Source organism: Capsicum annuum, chromosome 7, assembly GCF_002878395.1.
Source record: "Capsicum annuum cultivar UCD-10X-F1 chromosome 7, UCD10Xv1.1, whole genome shotgun sequence".
Taxonomy (NCBI): Eukaryota; Viridiplantae; Streptophyta; class Magnoliopsida; order Solanales; family Solanaceae; genus Capsicum; species Capsicum annuum.
In genome coordinates, this window is record NC_061117.1 from 224,736,649 (window position 1) to 224,759,726 (window position 23,078).

Consider the following 23,078-nt stretch of genomic DNA (forward strand, 5'->3'; position numbering starts at 1 on the left):
CCTCGAATAATGATAAATGGCATGTATATACCTCTCGTCATATTTTGAGTACATATATGTTCCTACCTTTAATAAAATGGTATGTATATACCCCTCACACTAACGGTAGGGGCATATGTGTACCCAAAGTATGACGGAGCGTCGGAGCCTATATACGTGCCATTTATCATAGTTTTGGAACATATTTGTCCTTTTTTTGTTTTAATTTTTTATCTCAAATAATTAACTCAATCCTCTATCTGGCCCGGTCCCAATTAAAACTCAAGAGACGCCTATTTAACGAATGTTTTTTCCCACCCCTATAACAATATACACACGCAATATCATAACACCCACTACTACCAATTCAAAAAAAAAAAAAAAAACTATTAACCCATAACACCCCAAAACAACGCCAAATAAATTGAATCCCCAAAATTTCAATTTTCAGAGAAATTTCATTGGAAAAATACTATCCACCACCGGTCAACACTACATAGCCACCGTCTCTGTCAAATCGAAAACACCCCACCAGCCAAACATCGCTGTAATCCTAGCTCTGGCCACCTTCGGTTTAATCTCCCCTCCCTCTGATTGAGTTGGTTTGAAATTGGGTTCGATGTATATATTGGATCAAGTAGTGAGCTTGGGTCGGTTGATTATTTGTGATAAAAAAATTAAAATAGAAAAGGAACAAATATATACCAGAAATATGATAAATGGTACATATATACACTCTGTCATATTTTGGGTACACATATGTCCCTACCGTTAGTGTGAGGGACATATATGTACCATTTCATTAACTGTAAGGGTATATATATATACCCAAAGTATGACGAAAGGTATATACGTATCATTTATCACAGTTCGGAAATATATTTACCCTTTTTCCATATTAGAAATTTCTCTTTTAGGAGATTCAAATATGAAATCTAATTTGACTAATATTTAATAAGAGTAGAGTGATATTTCATCAATTTCAACTCTCGTTCACTTATAATTTGATTTCATTATAAATCACTGTTATTCGACTCTTATTGATACGACTAATATGATTTCATATTGTAAATTATTCATTTAACGAGAAAATCCTTCTATTAAAATATTCTCTTTTTTAAAAATTTGAATCAAGTAACTCTTAATTAGAGTAAAAAAAAAAAAAACTATTTCTCTAATCACGCACCTTAATAATGAAATATCAAAGATCATACTATTTGATTTCCTTGATGTAAATAAATATCTATCCTACGATTATAATGCTTTCCCTTATTGTTATTGTTGCTTTTCATCATTAGGACTTTAAATTACTAAAGAACAAAATAGTTTAAAGTTGAAAAAGTGATATAGTTTTGAATGGGACATAATCATGGGAAATAAAAAAATAATTGGCAGAATGCCTTTTTTCTTTTTCTTTTTTCTACCTTTTATCTATACACCTCACTTCTATCAAATACTATAATTGTTCGATAATATAAATAATCAATGTCAAAATCAGAAATTTTAATAGAGAAATTCAACAATTTTTTTTTGGGAGGGTGGGGGATAACGATTTCATTAGTCGTTAATGGGGTGGGGTGGATTGATGGTTCTATCAAATGAAGGAGCCAAAATAGAGTTGTTCAGAGTCACATCCCGATCCTATGGGTTCAAAAGAGATTGTTTTACAATACGATTAAAAATTACGATGGGTGGGGGGGGGGGGTGGGGGGTGGGGGTAACAGCTAGCAGTTGGTAGTTCTATAAACTCTATGGTGTTGCCTTCCTTAGCCAAGCAATCAGCCACTGTCTTTTGTTCTCTTTAAATTTGCGTTAGAGGTGCTGTTCTCAGTTCTGCCAGCAATATCCTGCACTCAGAGACAATGTTGTATGCATGCATAATTCCGTTACCGATGCTAACGGTACGATTTTTACGAGATACTTCATATTATATTATTTCGTAAGTTATATTTTGTATAACTTTAATTTCTAAAATAATATGTTTTCTCTAGGCATAAGTTCAATAATTGAATGTAACAATTACAAATCAATTCATTTTAAGAATAAAAATTATAGATTGATGCACAACAAGGCTCCAAAAATGATGATAATTTTACAAGTATTGAAAGTGAAATACTATATGGTAGCATTAGAAAATGAGCAAAAAGTCTAAATTGATCTAAGATAAATTTATTTATAATTCAAGTGGACCATGAAAATTACACTAAGATCCAACTTTTGATGACCCCATATATATCACTTTATAGCTTCTAGCTTTTGGCTTTTTGGGGTAGTAGGGCTAATCTTTTGAATTATGTGGCTAATTACAAAGAAAAATAAAAGAATTGTATACTTTTCAAGGAATATAAAAACCACAATTAGCGGAGAAAATAAGGATATTTTTCATAGGGATTCACAAAAAAGTATAAGATTTTTTGTTTTGATTTTTTATCTGGTGTTTGGTATTCGCTTTCTCTTATCTTATAAATGAAATTCAAAAAGTGTGATGTGTATGCAATTTCACTTTTATCTTACGAGGATAGAGAGAATCTTTCTGACAAGCCCGACTCAAATAAAATAAAACAAAATAAGAAGAAAAAGAAAATACTAAGTAACGTCAACAAATAATATGATAATTGAAGCAAAAGAAACAACTTGTAAACACATACTTAAATCAAAATTTTAATATAAATATAACACTTGAGTCAATATTACTAAACTTTGTCAAATTTATAACTATCCTAATAACTTATCTCTATCTCCTTCGATGTCTGATACCTAATGAAATTTCACTTTGAGATAAAAAAAAAAAGGAGCAAAACTTACATAAATCTAAACAAGTTTATCTCGAGTTACTCTCTATTCCTACTCTTTATTAAATTTATAAATAAATTTTTATTTTATAATTTTTGAATACATAATTAACATTCAGATACATAATTTTAAAGTTCAGATACATAATTTTGAATTTAAGAATGTAACAACTAATTATTCTATTTTTGCTCAGATACATAATTAGCATTTAAATACATAATTTTGAAGTTGAGATACATAATTTTAATTACTGAGATACATTTATTTCTGAGACTATTTGGTTGAGATACATAATTAAAATTATGTATTTAAAAACTTATGAATTTGTGGATGTATGCAGTTGTAGCAAAAATAAGGAATTTAGATACAAGTGTTACGAGGGGCGGAGCTACACTTGGGATCCTTCGACAGAAAATTATACAATACAAACATGGTTAAAATTATATTTTATATATATAATAGATGTCGAACCTCTTTCGATTAGTTCGTATGTTCACTTATGAATTTTGTTGATAAAAATCCTGAATCCGCGACCGAGTGTTACAATACATATAGTATATGGTCAGCCATGACGTTATTTTCCTATTTATGAACCTTATCCTTTTGTGCTTTTTCTTCACCAAAAAGTGACATACATAAAAGAAGTCTAGTGAAGGACAACGTCATGTTCTTGACAAAAAATAAATCAAAGGGACAAAACTTTGGCTACATTTTTCTTTTTCTTGTGCTATAATTTTCTACGTCCATATTAGTTGAAAATAAAAATGGTTACCAAGATTCCCCTTCCAATGTTTAATATTATATGCCCCAATAACAATAATCTGAACCGGGTAGATATGAGGTATATAGGGGTAGTCGTTCGGTATTTGATTTGATATTTTTAAAGTTTGGATTCGGTAATCGATATTTTAACGTAGATACCATATATCATACTTATAAATATCGGTTTGGTAATTCGATAATTCGATAATCGGTAGATTAAATTTCAATTCGGTACGATATTTGATAATATCATATTAAAGTTGGAGATGTGAAAATATACTTTTAAACTACAAATATTATATTTAATAGAAACCCTATTTAATATTCTTTTTAGGGCAAAATTCAGAAATAACATACTTATCTTCTTAATTATGAGTTTCATAGCAACAGTTTCATAATTATAAAATATAACAAGTTGTATTTTATATTTTTGCAAACTGTTGCTACAAAAAATATAAATGCATATGATTTTTACTGCCCTTATGATCGATATGTATTTTGTATTTTTGCAAACTATTGCTACAAAAATACAAATAAACATAAATACCTATGCTACAAAATGTAATTTGATAAAAGTGTTGTTATTTTTTGTAATTTAATACTTAAATGTGCTACTTTATGTATTTTTTCTTCTTTTTATTGCTTTTTACGAATATATTACTAAGGTCCAAGAGATTCTTTGGGATTACTAACTAATACTATTGTTTATTGGGTTGGTTATATATATATATATATATATATATATATATATATATATATAATTGATATTCGGTAAATACCGAATACCAAACGGTATTAATATCTTGTATCAAATCCAATCCTGAATACCGAAATATTGAAATTTTATCCCCAAATACCATACCAAAAATCGAATTATCGAACACCAATTACCAAATTTTTTGATTTGATTCGATAATTCGATTTTCGATATTTTATGCTCATCCCTAAAGGTATAGATATTGTTTTTGTTAAACCTTGACTCTAAATAAAATACAGTCCAAAAAAAGATATAATAGAAGTACAAAATCAACATTTTATACGTTATTATTTCAAAAATAGTTGAAGTTTACAAATTTTTTAAAGTTCAATCACTTTATATCTTGATCAAACCACACTTTGGAGGACTACACTACGAATATTCTTGTTGTTGAGTCATGACTTCAAATTGAGTGTAAATTTTGAACTGTTTAAATCTAAATGCAAGTATTTGAATCTAGGTTTAAGTTCTAATTTCAGACCTTCAAATCGTGTCACAATAACAAAAATACGAAATATAATTATTTTGAAACTAAATTGTACATCAAACTTCCAAGTCCTTGTGATTTATTAATTTTAGATTTGTACGACGCATTAAAGAAGGTATGACATATATGCAAACGACTATCTGTAAGGTGGTTGTGGGCATGAATTTACGTATTTCAGTCAAATTCAACAGCGTTGACACTAATTTTGTATTTTGTTAGAAGTTTAGCAAAATTCAAAGCATATGCATTTTCATTCGTTAATCTCATTTACACATTCTAACTACGATTAATTTCAATTGAACATCTTAACACATGATAAATTATTCCTATTAAGTACTTTTTGATTAAATTTTGAAGAAAAAAAAATGACTTGCACATGTTCATTTCATTAAGCCTCAAAATTTATCTTGTTCAATTAAGGTTTATGTGTATAATTAAGAAGATATCATATGGGAATATGATTTATATGGTTAACTTAACTATCTAATAAACGTTTAAGAATAAGCACATTTTTCCCGAGAAATTTAAATCAAAAAAGTGTCTACAAGAGGATCGTAACAACTCAACTAATTGAATACCAGAACTTTTGTTGAAGAGGTCTCGATTTTCTATCTTATAATCCACTCGTAATTTAGTTGGAATTTTATTTCTACAATTTAAAAAATATTAAGCTCCCATCAATCATATCAATCATAAATAATTTTATCACATCACAAGAAAACTGCACATGGTAGACACGCTCCAATGTGCATATACCAAATGGTAAACCCTCGATTGGTTGAATACTTGAACTTTTCTCTAGGAAATATCGATTCTCACCTTATAATCGATTTTCCTACTCACAGCTTTCAGATAGATCACTATCTTCAGAATTCAAGCCTCGTCAATCATAATATGTACTCTCCCATTTAAAAAAGAATGATCTGTTTTAACTTGATATGGAGTTTAAAAAATAAAAATAATTTTGAAATCTTGTGATTTTAAATTATAGTTATATTAAATGTATCAAAACATCCTTTAATCTTATGGTCTTAAATATATTACGTAAAAAATTGAAACTAAAATATTATCAAAAATAATTTCGTTCTTTTTGAAACGGAGAGAGTCGATAATTTGTCACATCACAAGAAAATAGAAGGTGGTAGACACGCTCCAATGTGGAAATAGCAACTGTTGAAACGCACTAAAAGGGTCCATTCATTGATTGGAGTAGTGAACCAATCACAAATTGTGGGGTACTTAACTTTTTGTATTATAAAATGCAAAATACATCCCGTATCTCGTGAAGTAATCGATAAAGTTGTTTTCGTTTGCGAGAGTTTAATTACATCGTAAGAATTTTATGTTGTATACTTTCTTTGTTAAAAAAAAAAGAATGATATATTTTAACTTAACATAGAGTTTAAAAATATAAGAAAGATTTTTGAATTTTGTGGTTTTAAATTAAAGCTATATCAAAAGTATCATAATGCCCTTTAAGTAGTTTCAAACACGTTCTTATGGAAAAATGAAATTAAAGTATTGTAAAAACTTTTTTTAAACGAATTAAAAAAGAAAGTAAATCATTTTTTTTAAAACGGAGTGGATATTTGAAAGACATGACCCCCTTGCTTCTCTAGAGATACACTCCCCTAGTCAAAAGGTCACGAATTCAAATCGCCGAAAGAACCTTTGGCAGAAATGTGCTCTTATGGTTCAATATCTTTTAAACTTCACTCATAGTGAGAGTTTTAATGCACTCGATTGCTTTATTAACATTCTATCTCTCTTTTACTATTAAATATTAATACACCATTCTTTCCGTATTAATGGATGGTCTTACTAAAAATTAATTGTTTCATATTAGTTGGTCACATAACTAAATCAAGAAAACGTTAAATAATTTTTTTCATATTGCCTTTGCAATTAATTCTTTTTTAAAGTATTCACAATTGTCCGTAAAGTTTTCAAAAAGTTTTTTAAAGAACGAATTAGTAAAATTGACTAATTATTTCTGATTTATGAATCACGCGTAAAATAAAATATGGCAAACTAATATGAAACTGAGGGAGTATAAAATTCCCGTTTCCTTGAACAAGCAGAGGCGGAGCCAGAATTTCAAGTAAGAGGATTCAATATTCAAAGAAAACTAAATCAAAGGAGATTCCACACCTACTATAACCATATAAAAAATAATTTTAATCATGTATAAATAATATATTTTTTCATGAGTTCGGACGAATCCCCTAAAGAAGGCTGGCTCCACCTATGTGAACAAGAGCTTTCGAGTAACTCATAAAGTTGTCTCCACGTGCTCATAAAGTCATTCATTAGTTCAAATCTTGTAAACAACTTATGACAAAACTCTTTGTACTTTGACTCTTTTTCAAACCCACATATAACGAAAATTTTAATGCATCGTTCCTACTTTTTTAATTAAAATTAAAAAGATATCCCCCTCAATAGTAATATACAAAAATATTACTAGTATAAAATTCTAACATATGGTACACAAAAAAATAGCACAAATATTAGAGGGTTTCCAACAAACTTCCAAATCCACTTACCATCATTCTTGTTGATTTTATTCTCTGCACATCTCAATTATTCTTCTTGTTGCTTCGTTTTTCGAGTTTCATTTTCCCACAAAATTTGCTCTTAAAATTTGCCAGTAAGAATTTGCTTCTTGGGACTTTTTATTATTTATGTCAACTTTGTTTCTTGATTTTTACCATATTAATTACTCTTTTTGAATCCCTTCTTGGTTCATTTGTTTTGTTTTTTAATAGTAGTTTTTTTGCTCAAGTAGAATTTGGTTCTTGGACTTTTAATTGTTTATGTGCTATTTACTTTGGTTCTTGATTTGACAATATTACTGTTTTTGACTTGTTATGGTTTCTGTATCTTATCTGTTTCTGATTTTGAGGTATGTTATCTGGTTTTTGTCTCGAAAGGGTAAGAGGGGTTAAAGGTTTTAGCTCTATTCATCTGGATTTGGTGCTGGATTTAAGTTTAACAGTTGAGTAGAAAGTTAAAGATTGTAGCTGTATGAGGTGATTTTTATGTTTTTCTTTTATTGAAGGGAAGAAAGAGGTTGTGGGAATACACTGGGTTTTTTTTTGTTGTTGGAAGAAAGGGGTTAAAGATATCGGAAACAGCCTCTCTACTTCTTCGGAGGTAGCGGTATGGTCTGCGTACATCTTACCCTCCCCAGACCCCACTTTGTGGGAATACATTGGGTTTGTTGTTGTTGTTGGAAGAAAGGGGTTAAAGATTGTAGCTTTATGAGGTAAGTTTTATGTTTTTCGTATTGAAGGGGGAAAAGGGGTTAAAGATTGTAGCTTTGTTCATCTATATTTGGTGCTGGATTTGAGTTAAATAGTTGTGGAGAAAGTTGAAAGATTGTAGCTTTATTCACTTCTCAGAGGTGCTGGATAGTTAACACTCTATGGGTTCTGTTAATTTCTAGGATCAGAGTTGTGTGATTTGTTACTTTAAGCTGGGAAAGTGAAAGATTTAAGTGATTCTTTTTGGTGTGTTTTGGGGTTCTCCCCCTCCTTTTTAGCTATTCCCAGTTTAGCCGGAGTAAGGCTGAATTTCCCTTTAAAATTGGGAGAATTCCTTGAGTTAACTAGTTGATTAAATTCTGGATTTGTTCATGTTGATGAGCTTATGCTATCCAAGGGTGGCCTTGGAGCAACGGTAAAGTTGTCTCCGTGTGACCTATAGGTCATGTGTTCGAGCCGTGGAATCAACCACTACTACTGATGCTTGTGTCAGGGTAGCCTGCCGACATCACACCTGTTAGGATGCTTTGTGCACTAGTTGACTAGATTCTGAATTTGTGCTTGTTGATGAGCTTATGCTCTTCTGAATTTGTGCTTGTTGATGAGCTTGTGCTCTTGAAGGGTAACTTGGAGCGATGATGAAGTTGTCTCCGTGTGACTGATAGGTTGTGTGTTCGAGCCGTGGAATAAGCCACGGATGCTTGTGTCATGGTAGATTGCCTATGTCATACTCCTTAGGGTTTAGTCCTTCCATGGACTTTGGGTAAACACAAGATGCTTTATGCACCGTTCTGTTTTTACTTTTTTTTTTTAAGAAAGAATCTTGTGAGCTTATGTTTTTTTTTTTTATGGTAGTTAGCATGATTGTGTTGATTCCTTAGCATATTTTGGTATGTTTCCTAACTTTGACTGTTACTGCTCCTTTTCTGCTATACTAAACGCAGGATGCTTTGCACACCAGGTTGCCTATTTAGTATGATTATGCTGATTCTTTAGCATAATTTTGGTGTATATCCTAATTTTGACTGTTTCTGCTCATTCTGCTGTACTGAATGCGAGATACTTCGTGCACCAGGTTGGCATTTAGTATGATTGTGTTGATTCTTTAGCATAATTTTGGTATATTTCCTAATTTTGACTGGTTCTGCTATGCTTTGTGCACGTGCACCAGGTTTCCTATTTAGTATGATTGTGTTGATTCGTTAGCATTATTTCCTATATTTCCTAATTTAGACTATTTTTGCGCATTCTCTGCTATACTGTCCACCTTAAATTAACACGGAATTCCATCTCAACATTGATCTTTTAGAGGACAAAGATTGCAATTTTGTTTGCATTTACTTCTTTCTCTGATATGAATTGTACCTGCGTGAAATTCTTCTTCTTAACATGATCTGGTTGTCATCTTTGATACTCTTATTTGCTATGCTGTCAGTTATGATCTTTAAACTCTTGTCACTTGGTTTGATATGTTTCTGCATTTGGTTATTTAGATTATAATGCAGTTGCTAGTTCTTGTTTGCTGGTGACATCCAATAATGAACTTATCCTTCGATTTTCGTAGGTTCTATTTGTGATCAGTTTCATGGATTCTCCACAGTCTGTTGTGTCACCATTTAAGGGTTCCTCCGTTTTCGTCGACTCTGAGAAGCAGGGCAATGAATTTTTCAGCAAGAACCCTTCTGGCCTATCCCATGGAATTACTGCTCATAGAGAGGAGGCCAACATGGAGGACTTCATTGGTGTTCTTGACGTGTACGTACATCAGGCTAGAGATATCCACAACATCTGCATTTACCATAAACAAGATGTTTATGCAAAACTTTGCCTTACGAGTGATCCTGAAAGTGCAGTCTCCACTCAGACCATTAATGGCGGTGGGAAAAGTCCAGTCTTCAATGAAAATGTAAGGCTCAGTGTTCGTACGATAAAATGTTCTGTTAAATGTGAGATATGGATGATGAGCAGGGTGAAGAATTATTTGGAAGATCAGTTACTGGGCTTTGCACTAGTCCCCCTATCTGAAATCCTTGCGACAAATGGAAAGCTAGAAAAAGAGTTCTCTCTATCGTCGACTGATCTCTTTCACTCCCCAGCAGGATTTGTGCAGTTGTCCCTTTCTTACAATGGAACTTCACCTGAAGTGATTGAAATTCCTGCATTTCCTATTTCTGCAGAAACTGATGCATCTCGGCCAGACATCGAAGCACATAAGTCCCTTCCAAACGAGTTTGACAAAATTGAGTTCCCAGATCCTAAGATTGTTAATGAAAACAATCTTATGGTCTCCGAGTACTTCAGTATACCAGGCACTAATCTAGACTGTCAAAGCTCGGATAGCTTGGTCTCTTCTGATACAGAAAACCAGCTCAGCCCAGAAGTCGATGTCCATATGGAAAATGTTCCAAGTGAAGTTGCTAATTTCCGCCAATATCCAAAGCGTGATTCGCCTCCCAGCAGCATATCAACCATCGATTCTCCATCAGCTTTGCATCCCGCAAGCTCTCAGTCCTCCGAGACCCAAGGAGCTTCCAAGTCTCCAGGGGAAGAATATGCATCAGCTTCTAAAGAATGTCCCACAGGTAAAAATAATTTTGGAAATTCCGAAAGCAACATATCAGAAAGCAAGACTGGCAATGCATTTCCAAAACCATTAGTCATTGAGCCCGAGCAAAAGGTTGTGCAACAGGATATTGTGGATATGTACATGAAAAGTATGCAGCAATTTACCGAGTCTCTGGCAAAGATGAAGCTTCCACTCGACATTGAAAAAGGGACAACCAGTTCTGGTAACTCAAGTTCAGATCAGACATCGCAAACACCCAAGAGCACTGGCTCGCGGGTGTTCTATGGCAGCAGAGCTTTTTTCTGAGCGTTTGTGAATGGTTCTCGGGTGACCTATAGCGCGATTAGGATTTAGTCTTGTGAATGCTTACAATGCTCTGAACTAATCAACTTTTGTCTGTTGGAGACTTGTTTTACTTCAGTACCTTGTAGTTAATAGAACTTTGTGCTGAATTTATGCTCAGCATTTCCTTTGGAATAATTCGAATTTGTGCTGTGCAATCTCATCCTCAGCCTCAGCGTACTAAGCTTGCGTTTGCACATGTGATATAGTCGTGATTCAAATCATGTTATCAAATCAGCGTTCGGACATGCGATCTCAAATTCTCCGGAAAGCATGATTTGGCCTTCCAAATCATGATTTCAATTTTATTTTTTAAATGTAAGATTTATTAGTTCATATTTTGCAATGAAAAGGCTCATCATTTTAAATTTTGCAAAAAGAAAAAAAGACTCATGCTCGGCATGAAAAGATTGTTCGAACCATGTAAAAGAATTATATTAAAGAATAACTAGTTACTGCTGGCCTTGTCGTGCCTCCCTTGCATGCCTCCTAGCTTCACCGTTTAGCCACTCCTGTCAATAGTCTTTAGTATGCTACATGACTCCAGTCTAGAGACAACAAACAGTCCCCCTCCCAGCCTAGTCGTGCCTGCCTTGGATGCCATTGTCCGATACTAGCTTCACCCTTGAGCCACACCGGCAATACAATATTCAGTATGCTACATGAATCCAATTTAGAGACAATTTAACAGTCCCCCTCCCGGCCTTGTCGTACCTGCCTTGGATGCCATTGTCTGATATTATTTTTTGTAACAAGTAATGAGCTCGAGTTCGCTAAAGAAAAATGTTGTTGTAAGCTGATTGTCAACATTTATGTACTTCTAAGCATAATGAGAGCATTGAAGATGATGTCTTAATAAGAACACTACTTTTCAAAAGATGAATACTTGTGAAACTTACATGAATAGCTCACAAACTAAAAGGCACCAACCATTTATGCAAATAATGATCACATGCATAAAGAAGAAAGCTCTCAAAACTAAAAGGCATACACATGCTTCATTGAACCAGGGGTTGATTCAAAAGAAGTAACAGAAGAAGGAGAAATGTCTTCTTGATCATTGACAACTTCTTCGATGATCTCCAGAACCTCTCCCATAGTAGGCCGCTCCTCTGGCAAACGATCAACACACTTGAGTGCTACATTTAGTAGAGGGAAAGCATACATTTCATAGTTGGAAACTTCACTATCAAACACCTCTCCAGTCCATTCTTCCCTCACTATTGATTTCACCCACTTGACGAGGTCTAATCCTGTCTTCTCCACAACTTTACCGGTCAGCATTTCCAACAGAATCACCCCGAAACTATAAACATCAGCTTGTTCTGTCAACGTCTTCTCAGGGGCTGTATAACCATTGTCTTTATAAAGGCAACTTTTGTTGGGGTCTATGAATTTGCTATATCCATATTCACTTATTAAGGGCTCCTCGTTTTCGTTTAATAGTATATTTGATGGCTTAATGTTGCCATGAGGAATGACATTGCCTTTCTTAGAACTACTGTATATGTAAGCCAAACCCCTTGCCATGCCAACTGCAATTGACAGCCTTAGTTTCCATGGGAAAGTCCATTTCCCTTCTACATAATCTGCAACAATAAAGAACAATAGTATGATACAACAACAACATACGTAGTGAAATCCTAGAAGTGAGGTCCAGGGAGGGTAGAGTGTACGCAAACCTTACCACTACCTCGTGGGAGGTAGAGAGGTCGTTTCCAAAAGACCCTCGGCTCAAGTGTAGAAAGAACAATAATATGATACAACAACAACATAGGTAGTGAAATCCCACAAGTGAGGTCTAGGGAGGGTAGAGTGTACGCAGACCTTACCACTACCTCATTTGAGGTAGAGAGGCTGTTTCCAAAAGACACTCGGCTCAAGTGTAGAAAGAACAGTAACATGATAAAATTCTTAATTATAATTAGCTTACTTTCAAAAAGAGTTAGTAGACTTCCACTGTTCTGATATTTGTAGATGAGCATCTTTTCTTCATTGCTAGAGTAATAAGCAACAAGTGGAAGTACATTTTGATGCTTCAAGTTCCCTATATTTCTCATCGTTCGCGAAAATTCCTTGAACCCCACTTGTAGTTTCTTGAGTCTCTTGACAGCAAAGACACCACAGCTATTAATATGTACCTTGTAGAGGCTACTACATATGCCTTGTTTTCTCAAGTTAGCTGTTGCTTCAAGAAGATCGTCCAACGTAAACTTTTCAACATCTTCCGTGAAAAAGAAAAGTTCTGATCTCTCTTCAGTGTTACATACTCCATCAACAACCTCAGCTGAGGGAGTTTTTCGTGGAGACGGGTAATTAACTACTTCTTCCTTATCCTTAGCTGTTCTAACACATCTCATGTACAAGAATACTAAAACTACAAACACAAGTACAATTCCAAGACATGGAAGGACCCAAACCATCAGACTCATACGATGATTCTTTGTCTTTGTATTGTTACTTTCTGCAGTTGATTCTTTCACTGTTACACCTCTCAACGCTTGTAGACTCACGGTATGTTGTGAGAAAGTGAAATTGTTGTTAGAAATATTCAGTTGTTTAAGATTCTTCAGCATTGTCAAAGACTGGAGTAGTACCAATAAATCTCCACTAAGAAAGTTGCTGCTTAGATCAAGAACAGTTAAACTTTTACACGTTGATATCGACTCAGGAACTGTCCCATGAATCTTGTTCCTAGCTAAGCTAAGAACTCGCAATTTTGAGAGTTTGCAAAGCGATTCCGCGTCAATTACTCCACCAAGATCCATGTTCTCAAGCCTTATTTCTACGACTTCACTGGAACGTAAACTGCACTTAACACCGCGTAATTTATAGTAACAAGGGTAAGACACTAAAGCATTCTGATCAATGTTTAGTACTTTGTTTGGATCAATAGCAAGAATAAAATTGAGAAATGACTTGGATTCAGTTAACTCACCTGCATTACAGAATCTGATAAAAAGAACAGAAACTAAAACACTTACAATAAACTTGAGAAGATTGTCCATCTATTTAGCTAGAAGATCAAATGTTGTTGTTTGACAGTTGACATGTCCATAGAAGTTGTACAAGGTTACTAAATGTGTTGACATAATTTCACTACATAGTACTATCCATCTTTTGGCATTTTTCTGTCTTTGTGACCTTGTTTCTATCAGAGGACAGTACACACTTGGAGTAATCGGTAAAGTTGTTATCACGTGACCAGGAGGTCACAGGTTCTAGCCGTGTAAACAACCTCCTGTAGAACTGCACGGTAGAGCTGCATATAATAGATCCTTGTGGTCCGGCTCATTATCCCTAAACCCCGACCATAGCAGAAACTTTAGTACATAGTATTATCCGTCTTTTGGCATTTTCTATCTTTGTGATCTTGTTCCCCTTGCATAGCGGAAACTTTAGTACATAGCATTTTCTGTCTTTGTGATCTTGTTTTTATCAACGGGGACACTTGGAGTAACCGGTAAAGTTGTTGTCATGTGACTAGGAGGTCACAGGTTCTAGCCGTGGAAACAACCTCCTGTAGGACTGCATGGTAGAGTTGCATATAATAGACCCTTGTGGTCGGCCCATCCCCAAACCCCGAGCATAGCGGAAACTTTAGTACATAGTATTATCCGACTTTTGGCATTTTCTATCTTTGTGATCTTGTTCCTCTTGCATAGCGGAAACTTTAGTACATAGCATTTTCTATCTTTGTGATCTTGTTTTTATCAACGGGGACACTTGGAGTAACGGGTAAAGTTGTTGTCATGTGACTAGGAGGTCACAAGTTCTAGCCGTGGAAACAACCTCCTGTAGGACTGCACGGTAGAGTTGCATATAATAGACCCTTGTGGTCGACCCATCCCCAAATCCCGAGCATAGCGGAAACTTTAGTACATAGTATTATCCATCTTTTGGCATTTTTCTGTCTTTGTGACCTTGTTTCTAACTGCATGGTAGCGCTGCATATAATAGACTCTTGTGGTCCAGCCCATCCCCAAAGCCCGACCATACCCGAAACTTTAGTGCACCATGACCTTGTTTCTATCAAAGGACACACTTGGAGTAACCAGTAAAGTTGATGTCACGTGACCAGGAGGTCTCGGGTTCTAGCCGTGTAGAACTGCACGGTGGAGCTGCATATAATAGACCCTCTTGGTCCGGCCCATCCCCAAATCCTGAGCACAGCGAAAACTTTAGTGCATCAAGAAACAATTTGGTCATAGTTTCCAATGTTTCCATGTTATGACTTGATCTCAAACCTACCTTGTAATATTCATTACACACTTTTGTTTATAGTGTAATGACAAGGAATTGGAGTTGGATAAGACAATGATCATATCTTTTCTGAACATTACAAGGTTGTTGGTGTCTTTACTGTTGGAAGCATTAGGAGTTCAAGATTTGTGTTAAAAGAAAACAAAAATCAACATGTTTATCAATTTAGGCATCCAAAAAAATACTCCCTCCGTCCCAAAATAAGTGTGCGCTTTTAACCCATTTCACGTTCATAAAGAAAAACAAATAAAAGATATAGTTTACAAAGAGCCCGTTTGGATAAGATTAAAAAAATAGTTTTTTAGCTTAAGTGATTGAAAATTTAAAATAAGTGCTTATAAATTTTTGGATAGAAGTGTTGAAACTGAAAAAAAGTTGTTCATGCGTTTGGTAAACAAGTGATGTTAAATACTTTTTTGTCGTTAAAATGATTTAAATGTCCTTAAAGTTGTTAACACCATAAATAAGGTGAATTATTTATAATTTTTAATTTTAAAATAAAATTTTTGAACAAACCTCCGATTAATGATGGATTCGATGAAAACAAAGAAGAAAGATGAAGAGGAAATTGGAGGGAAGAGATGAAGCGAAGAGGCAAGAGAAAAAGAAAAAAATATATATTTAAGGGCTACAAGTTTAGGATATTGTTGGAATTGGAGGAAAATATAGGGGATAAAAAGGTAAATGTTTTGATCAAATCTAAAAGAATTTTAATCTAAAAAATAAAAAACTGGGGGTACGCAAAAAAGTGGGGGCACCCAGCTTCTTACTTTTTGATTCTTTTAATCAGTTTTTAGCTTTTTTTATAAGTACTTTTTAGTTTTACCAAACACCTTAAAAAGCTAAAAAAGAGATTAAAAGATAATTGACCAGATTTTAATCCTACCCAAACGGGCTCTAAGTTACCGTTATTTATTAGATGTTTCTTGAGAATTGAACACTATTAAAAAGTAATTGGAAGCAAATACTCCCTCTGTCCGAGAACTCAATCAAATTCACCAGAAATCAAATTAAATCTACAATAGAATAACTCGATGATCAATCAAATAAAGAAAATAACACAAGCAATTCGTGTATCCACCCAGTAAAGTGAGGCTTTTATTAGTAACTTGTTGGCTAGTTTTGTAGGTACAAAAGGTGATATAAGGGAGAATATCAATCTTTACTTTGTCCATTTTTCTATTGCACGTGAATTAAGATGTAATGATAGGGATAATTTTATCATATTACGCTCTGAATATAATAAATTTAATATTTTGATAAATACATTAGATAACGAATAATATTTAATGTAAAGGGTAAAATGAATAAAAATATGTAAATTATTCACTCGTTTTATAAACCGAACAAGTATTATTAGACATTCCAAATAAAAATGGAGTATCTAATAATTATCTTTTTTGTTGAAAGATGTGGCAAAAATATTACTCCCTCCGATCAAAATAAGTGTCGCTTTAGCAAAAAAAATTTGTACTCCCTCCGTTCATCTTACTTGTCTAGATTTCTATTTTGTAATGTTTAATAATACTTGTCCAGTTTATAAAATGAGTGGATAATTTACCTATTTTTATCCATTTTACCCTTAGTATTAAATACAATACATCACTCATTACATTTTTCAAGCAAAAAAATTATTATATTCAAAGAGTGATAATAGTAAAATCACCCCTCTATTTATTATTTCTTAAAACATGTGTAAATCAAACGTGAAGTGATCCCAAAATTAAATTTTGTGTCAAGAGATCCCAAAATGTCATTTTATTCTATCCAATTTGTAAGTGGTCAAGAAATTTTATTTTCTTCTATTTTACGAGCAAAAATTTTACCTAGTAAATGTCTTAAATTTGACACAAAATTTAAGAAAATAATTATTAAGCTGTTAAGTGCAAAGAATGCAAGGATTTGGAAGTGGACTTGGCTTATGTGATTATTTCATTAATCTTAATTCTTAAACTATAATTAAACGAGTTCTCATCCGCAAAAACTTTCAATAATAGGAAAATAAAACTTTGATCATAATTTTTTGATATGCAAGGCATTTAATGAAACAAAATCTTTTGAATCTTTTAAAATTAAAGAGGTCATATGGTTAATGATAAAGGATAATAATTTTAGGATTGAATGTGAGAGGCAATAATTTATTTGTATTTAATATTTATATCAATTTAATAAATACATAACACATGTTTTCACATATAGTTTCACTTAACCATTAGAAATTAATATGTTTTGATATAAATATTAATTGTGACTAAGTTTTTAGCAATATGAGATTATTTAATCCCGTGTTTTATTAAATTTTAACGTCAGTATAAACAATTATAGAATTAACATACCTTAATTTTGATACTATTTTTATATTATAATTAATATGAAATAATAATTTTAGGATTGACTATCCCCTTGAAACAATTGAATGACCAAAATTTCCTTCTTTCAAAGCTATTCTCCCAAATTATTTAAGGATGTGAAAGTTAAATTGCAAATGAATGTTTATTCAAATTTATCTACTATAGAATTAAATATATATTATATGTATATCTTGTACTTTATTTCGATGAATCATATATTATACGTTCGATAATTAATCTCGTTATCATTAATTCATGTACTATAATTTTGATATAGTTTGTAAAATTTGGTTCGAGCTTTGAGTACGAAGAAAATTCTAGTGCAAGCGTTACCTTCAGAATGAGTCTTGCGATGCGTGATCCAAATTAATTGGAAATCTAGTTCAGGTATCAGACACCGTGTGGAAAACAAAAAAAAATATAGTTTGTAAATCAAATATTCTAATTTCTACAATAGAATTATCATTAATTGTAAAATAAAAAATTTAATAAATTGGAAAAAAAATACTAACACTCTTTTTAAATAAGCAACCGAGACTACTACCATCAAATATTATGGTGAAATGGTAAATAGGATTATAGTCATTGATATGAAAACGTTTTTAGTAGAAAGCGCTTTACTTAAATATCGAACTTTTTTATGTGAATTCGAATTAGTCAAAGTTTAATTTGAATACCTGACATCGAATTAGTCGAAAAGACCGTTATTGGACCCCACAAGACGGTTGACACTTGTGAAGAAATTATTATGGAGCATAATGGTAAATGGCCCTACGTCTTCTAAAATCAACTTGGTCCTTTAGACCTTTTCTTACTTTTCTTTTTCAAGCTTTTTCTTTTTTTCCAACTAGTGCTAATACTTTTCCCCTTTATTCATCTTTTTATATTTTTAATTTAGTGATTGACATTTGATTTTAGGATTCGATTAATTTGAATTCAGTTGGAAGTTCATTTGAAAGTAAAGTGCTTTATATGAAAAGTAACTCCATTCTCAAGATACACATTTCAAATTTTGATTAAAGATAAAGTACTTAAATCTAATTAATTCAGAGTCGACATGTTGGAGCATAGATCACACTCGAAGGTGGTAGCTGAACTTGCCATAGAGTTCAAGAACGGGAAAGCCATTTATTGATTGTAAGGAAAGAAGCAAGCAAAACTATCTATTATAGAGATAAAATACTTTCAATTAAAACGACTTTATTTTCAAAACTTGAAGTAATACTTCTATCATAATACGATGATGATATGATACGATGTTAAATGAATAAATAGTGATTCATATATCTGAACTCAACTTATTCAAAAATGAGACGCAATTATTATTGTTATTTTCAAACTTCTCATTAAGTTTTTTTTTTTTTTTTTTTTAAATACTTAGCACTCTCCAAGACAAATCTTGGTGGAGGTATCTATTGATTTATTCAATTTTGAATTTTGATTTGATTTGTTAAAGTGGGAAATGGAAATGCAACACACACGCCAACAAATTTTATTGGACTTTTAATTTATTTATTAGTTTTAGATTATTTTTTTAAAAGTTAACAATGGGATTTGTTTTAGTCCAACAAATTGAGAATGGGACAGCATGGCGACAACTTGAGTATGTCAATTACTTTGCTTCCACACCATGTTTTATTTTAGTAATAATAATAAAAGCCACTACATTATGCCAAAAGGCAATTTTTAGCCTTCTTGCTTGCTTCTTAATTCTTAAAATTTGAATCAATCAATCCCATTCTAAAGTTCTGACACAAATACACCAACCAATAGTTCCAATTCCAAAATTTTGACTTGCCCCATTTTTTTGAAGGTTTAGTTGTCCTACCACTTCAAGGGGTATGAAAAGATAGTTTATGGTAAAAATTTGCATTGAGTGTTTACGTCAAACTGACATATGAGTTAATATATACTCTTGTACCAATATATACAATTCTAGTAGTTGATCATGGATAGCTATGCATTTTCACTACCGTTAGTTTAGTTCATGGTAAAAAGTTGCATAGAGTTTAGTACAAACCGACTCGAGTTAGTATATATTCTTTAAGGGTATGTACACTTCTAGTACTTGATCATGAATAGTTACATATTTTCACTTCGTTAAATTATTTAACCAAAGTAATACTTCAAGCCAAAATCTTCATTTTTTTCGATGTGAAGGAGATAAAATGAAATTGAAAGAGACTATTATGAGGTAAAGAGATGAAAAGAGTGAATTGGCATTAAGAAAGAATACAACACCAAATGTATGTACAAATTACATCACCAAAATCCACTCTTTCTATTGTTTCTCTTTTGCAATAGTTTCATAAAAAAGCAAAACCATTTTCTTTTCTTCTTTTTTGGAAGAAAAGGCAAAAAAACACTATTAGCACACAAATCATCACCAAAACTCCACACCAAAAAACTAATACAACTAACTAACATACTTACTAGCAACTAATAGCAATGGCTGAGCTAGGCAGGCCAATAGTTGTTACTAGTCCACTCTTCATCGTCATTTTCGTCATCATCGTCGTTAATGTCGCGAAAGAAAGGGTCTTGAAGGAGATCAGAAGCAGAGGGTCTAACTCTAGGCTGAGCAAGACACTTCTCAATGAAGTGCTTGACCTCGGGATCTTTGACCTTGTACATCGCCTTAGGCCTCACTCCGGATATTACCTTCTTGTAAATCTTCACCACGTTATCACACTCACTGTAAGGCAGTTCCAACGTCACCATCTCCAAAACACACATCCCAAATGAGTAGATATCGATCAGCTCTGTGTAATCCTCATCATACAACTCCGGTGCCATGAACTCCGGGGTTCCAAGAACTGAATGTGCTGAATGACTCTTCCCTACTATCGTTGCAAAACCCAAATCACCAATCTTAACCTGTTTCAACACAACGCGAATAAAGCTCGTACCAGTCATACTTCTTTCGAAATTCTAAAGTTCATGAAGAAGCAAGCGAAAACAAGGATATCAAAAAAGACTAACATGAATCAAATAAAAACCAAATCTTTTTTTTCTTTCCAAGTCAAAAGAAGTAAATAACAATTGGCGAAATGAATGTTTCTGCATGTGAACGACACAATAATGTTCATATAATAAATACTTCCTCAAAGGTATAATAATCAACATTATCCTTTTTTGGTTGGACAAATAGCTATGACATAGAAGAATTAATAAAACTATTTCTCAATGAAGATAAGGCTAATGCTAACAATAACAGATACTAATATGTACGCAAACCTTACCCATATCTTTGCAGGATAGAGAGGTTCTTTCTGATAGACCCTCACTCGACAAAACATGATAGAACAACAGATAAAGCAACAACAACAATATACAGTGTAATGGGTACATAACCTACCTCAGAGGTAGAGAGGTCAGATAGACCCTCGCTCGGCAAAACATGATAGAACAACAGATAAAGCAGCAACAACAATATACAGCGTAACGGGTACATAACCCTATCTCAGAGATAGAGAGTTGTTTCCGATAGACCCTCCACTCGAGGAAAACAGTTCAACACAATCCAAAAAGAGAATAAACGAAAGTAAAAGCACCACAAATCATACTAAACATCAATAACAAAAATCGAATGACAAGAAACTACACGCGCTCAATAACATACCTGCCCAATATTGCCATTAATGAAGACATTACTGCAATTGAGATCCCTATGAATAACACAAGGTTCATGTGTATGCAAATAATCCAATCCCTTAAGAATCTGCTTAGACCATTTCTTCAAAGCCTTCATCGATACATGCTTATGCTTATTCCTATACTCTCTCAAATTCCCCGATGTACACACCTCCGTTATGAAATTCAAAGTATTCCTTTTCTCATCCCTCCAAACTGAGTACAATGCGATTATGTTCTTATGCTTTAACGTCTTCAATAACCTCACCTCCGAATATAACCGATCAATCACCTGTTGATCATCGATGAAATTACGCAATTTCACTTGGTTCCATGCTACTTCAATGCCTTCTTCTTGATCAAATGCTCTGTACACTTTCTTCACTGCTCCATAACCTAATAGCTCGTCGTACCGCCCGTATCGACCTGTCGGGTCGAGTTCAACGAATGGCTCCGATTCCCGATCCTGATCCACATTCACGCTCTGCACCTTCAACCATGAATTAAAAAAAAAACACCTAATTAGTTCAAATTTTCACCAAAATTGAAGTTTTAAAACACTTTTTATAGTAAAAACAAGTAAAATTCAAGCTATTCGAATCGAAAACAGATATCAAAACTTTTTTTTTTTTGAACTTTTAAATTAAAAAATAGAGATTTAAAAAAAAAATCGATTTTTATCAATAAAAACTGAATTTAAAGTGACAAGTCAGATTTTCTTCAAAATTGACACTTTTTGCAACAAAAAAACAGCTAAAATCCAAGCTATTCGAATGGAGACAAATCAAAAAACAATGTTTTTGAACTCAGAGATTTTAAAAAATAGCAAAAAAAATTAAAAATCGATTTTTCAAAGTTTAAACCTTTGGATTTATCAAAAAAAACAGAGACTCCTCAAACTTTCTCCTTAAGTCTCCAAAATTGAACTTTTCTTTACGCTTTTTAAAGCAAAACTACTAAAATTCAAGCTACTCGACTAGAGAACAAATCTCAAAACAACGATTTTGAACTCTTAGATTTAAAAAAAAAATACCTTTGAATTTATCACTAAAAACAGTAACTCATCAAATTTTCTTCAAAATTCACCAAAATTGAACTCTTTTTGTACACTTTTTATATCAAACACATCGAAAATTCAAAGTATTCAAATAAAAAACAAATATCAAAACAACTGTATGAAATAAAATTGAAAAAAATCATTGACTAAACTGGATTTATCGATAAAAACAGAAACTTTATATTAAAAAAAAATATATTTATATATATATTTACCATTAAGTGCGAACGTTACGGAATTTCGTCGTCTTCTTCAACGAACAAAAAAGCAAAAAAGCTGAATTATTTCTCTTTTTTTTTTTTTTTTTTTTTCTAACGAAACGGAATAATAGGGCAATGGAAAAAAGAAAAGTTGAAGGGTTTATAGCAGCTGATATTTATAGGACAATGTTAACTATGGTTAAGTTTAGACTTTCAGTTGACGAAAATTGAATTAACCATGGTTAAGGTTTGGTTTAGTAGTTGTTAGTCATTTAATTACTTGGATTAGGTGAAAATTAGATTATTACTATTTAGAATCCGGATTACACGTGGGAAAGTATCTTGGAGTATTAAATATTGCTTAGTAAAACGTGAATTCTATTGTATTTGGAAGACTATTTTTAACCGATCATACAAATAATAGAAAAAAAAGAATATGATTATGTCTTATAAATGATCGGATAAATAATACCTGACTAATTAATATCTTCAATAAAATATGAAATAATTTATTCGAGAACTATTATATCTTATACCTCACACTAAACGATACCTAAAAGTTTCTTATTTGAGCAAAAATTTTCATAGTTTTAGAATAAGGTCGGGAGGATATTATGGAGGA

General features: G+C 32.7%; 3 protein-coding genes across 5 annotated transcripts; 1 reads left to right on the forward strand and 2 right to left on the reverse strand.

Moving 5' to 3' along the window:
* Positions 1 to 7,089: 7,089 nt before the first annotated feature.
* LOC107878780 lies at positions 7,090 to 11,115 on the forward strand. 3 transcript variants are annotated; one of them, XM_016725903.2, is made up of 3 exons: positions 7,197 to 7,428; positions 8,989 to 9,119; positions 9,609 to 11,115. In XM_016725903.2, the coding sequence occupies exon 3, from the start codon at positions 9,630 to 9,632 to the stop codon at positions 10,914 to 10,916; it is 1,287 nt and encodes a 428-aa protein (XP_016581389.2). In that variant the 5' UTR covers positions 7,197 to 7,428; positions 8,989 to 9,119; positions 9,609 to 9,629; the 3' UTR covers positions 10,917 to 11,115. The 3 variants fall into 3 exon arrangements, with proteins under 3 accessions (XP_016581386.2, XP_016581389.2, XP_047249312.1); XM_016725900.2 differs by lacking the exon at positions 8,989 to 9,119 and having other exon boundaries at positions 7,090 to 7,428; XM_047393356.1 differs by lacking the exon at positions 8,989 to 9,119 and having other exon boundaries at positions 7,262 to 8,807.
* Positions 11,116 to 11,728: 613 nt separating this feature from the next.
* On the reverse strand, positions 11,729 to 15,350 carry LOC107877420 (probable inactive receptor kinase At4g23740). The gene is made up of 2 exons (XM_016724069.2): positions 12,886 to 15,350; positions 11,729 to 12,541 (listed from the first exon to the last, which is right to left on the reverse strand). Exons 1-2 carry the CDS (start codon positions 13,958 to 13,960, stop codon positions 11,931 to 11,933), a joined length of 1,686 nt encoding a protein of 561 aa, XP_016579555.2. The 5' UTR covers positions 13,961 to 15,350; the 3' UTR covers positions 11,729 to 11,930.
* Positions 15,351 to 19,761: 4,411 nt separating this feature from the next.
* Positions 19,762 to 22,625, reverse strand: LOC107878782 (probable serine/threonine-protein kinase WNK11). Its single transcript, XM_016725904.2, has 3 exons — positions 22,472 to 22,625; positions 21,189 to 21,689; positions 19,762 to 20,443 (listed from the first exon to the last, which is right to left on the reverse strand). Exons 1-3 carry the CDS (start codon positions 22,472 to 22,474, stop codon positions 20,024 to 20,026), a joined length of 924 nt encoding a protein of 307 aa, XP_016581390.1. The 5' UTR covers positions 22,475 to 22,625; the 3' UTR covers positions 19,762 to 20,023.
* Between the last annotated feature and the right edge of the window lie 453 nt (positions 22,626 to 23,078).

What these genes read in the sequence shown, in the direction of transcription:
- LOC107878780 (XM_016725900.2), top strand. Translation starts at nt 9,630, where the DNA reads ATGGATTCTCCACAGTCTGTTGTGTCACCATTTAAGGGTTCCTCCGTT.
- LOC107877420 (XM_016724069.2), bottom strand. Translation starts at nt 13,960, where the DNA reads ATGGACAATCTTCTCAAGTTTATTGTAAGTGTTTTAGTTTCTGTTCTT. An exon ending in TCTACTAACTCTTTTTGAAA is followed by an intron (nt 12,542 to 12,885) that starts GTAAGCTAATTA and finishes TTATTGTTGCAG; the next exon opens with ATTATGTAGAAGGGAAATGG.
- LOC107878782 (XM_016725904.2), bottom strand. An exon ending in TTAATGGCAATATTGGGCAG is followed by an intron (nt 20,444 to 21,188) that starts GTATGTTATTGA and finishes GTGTTGAAACAG; the next exon opens with GTTAAGATTGGTGATTTGGG.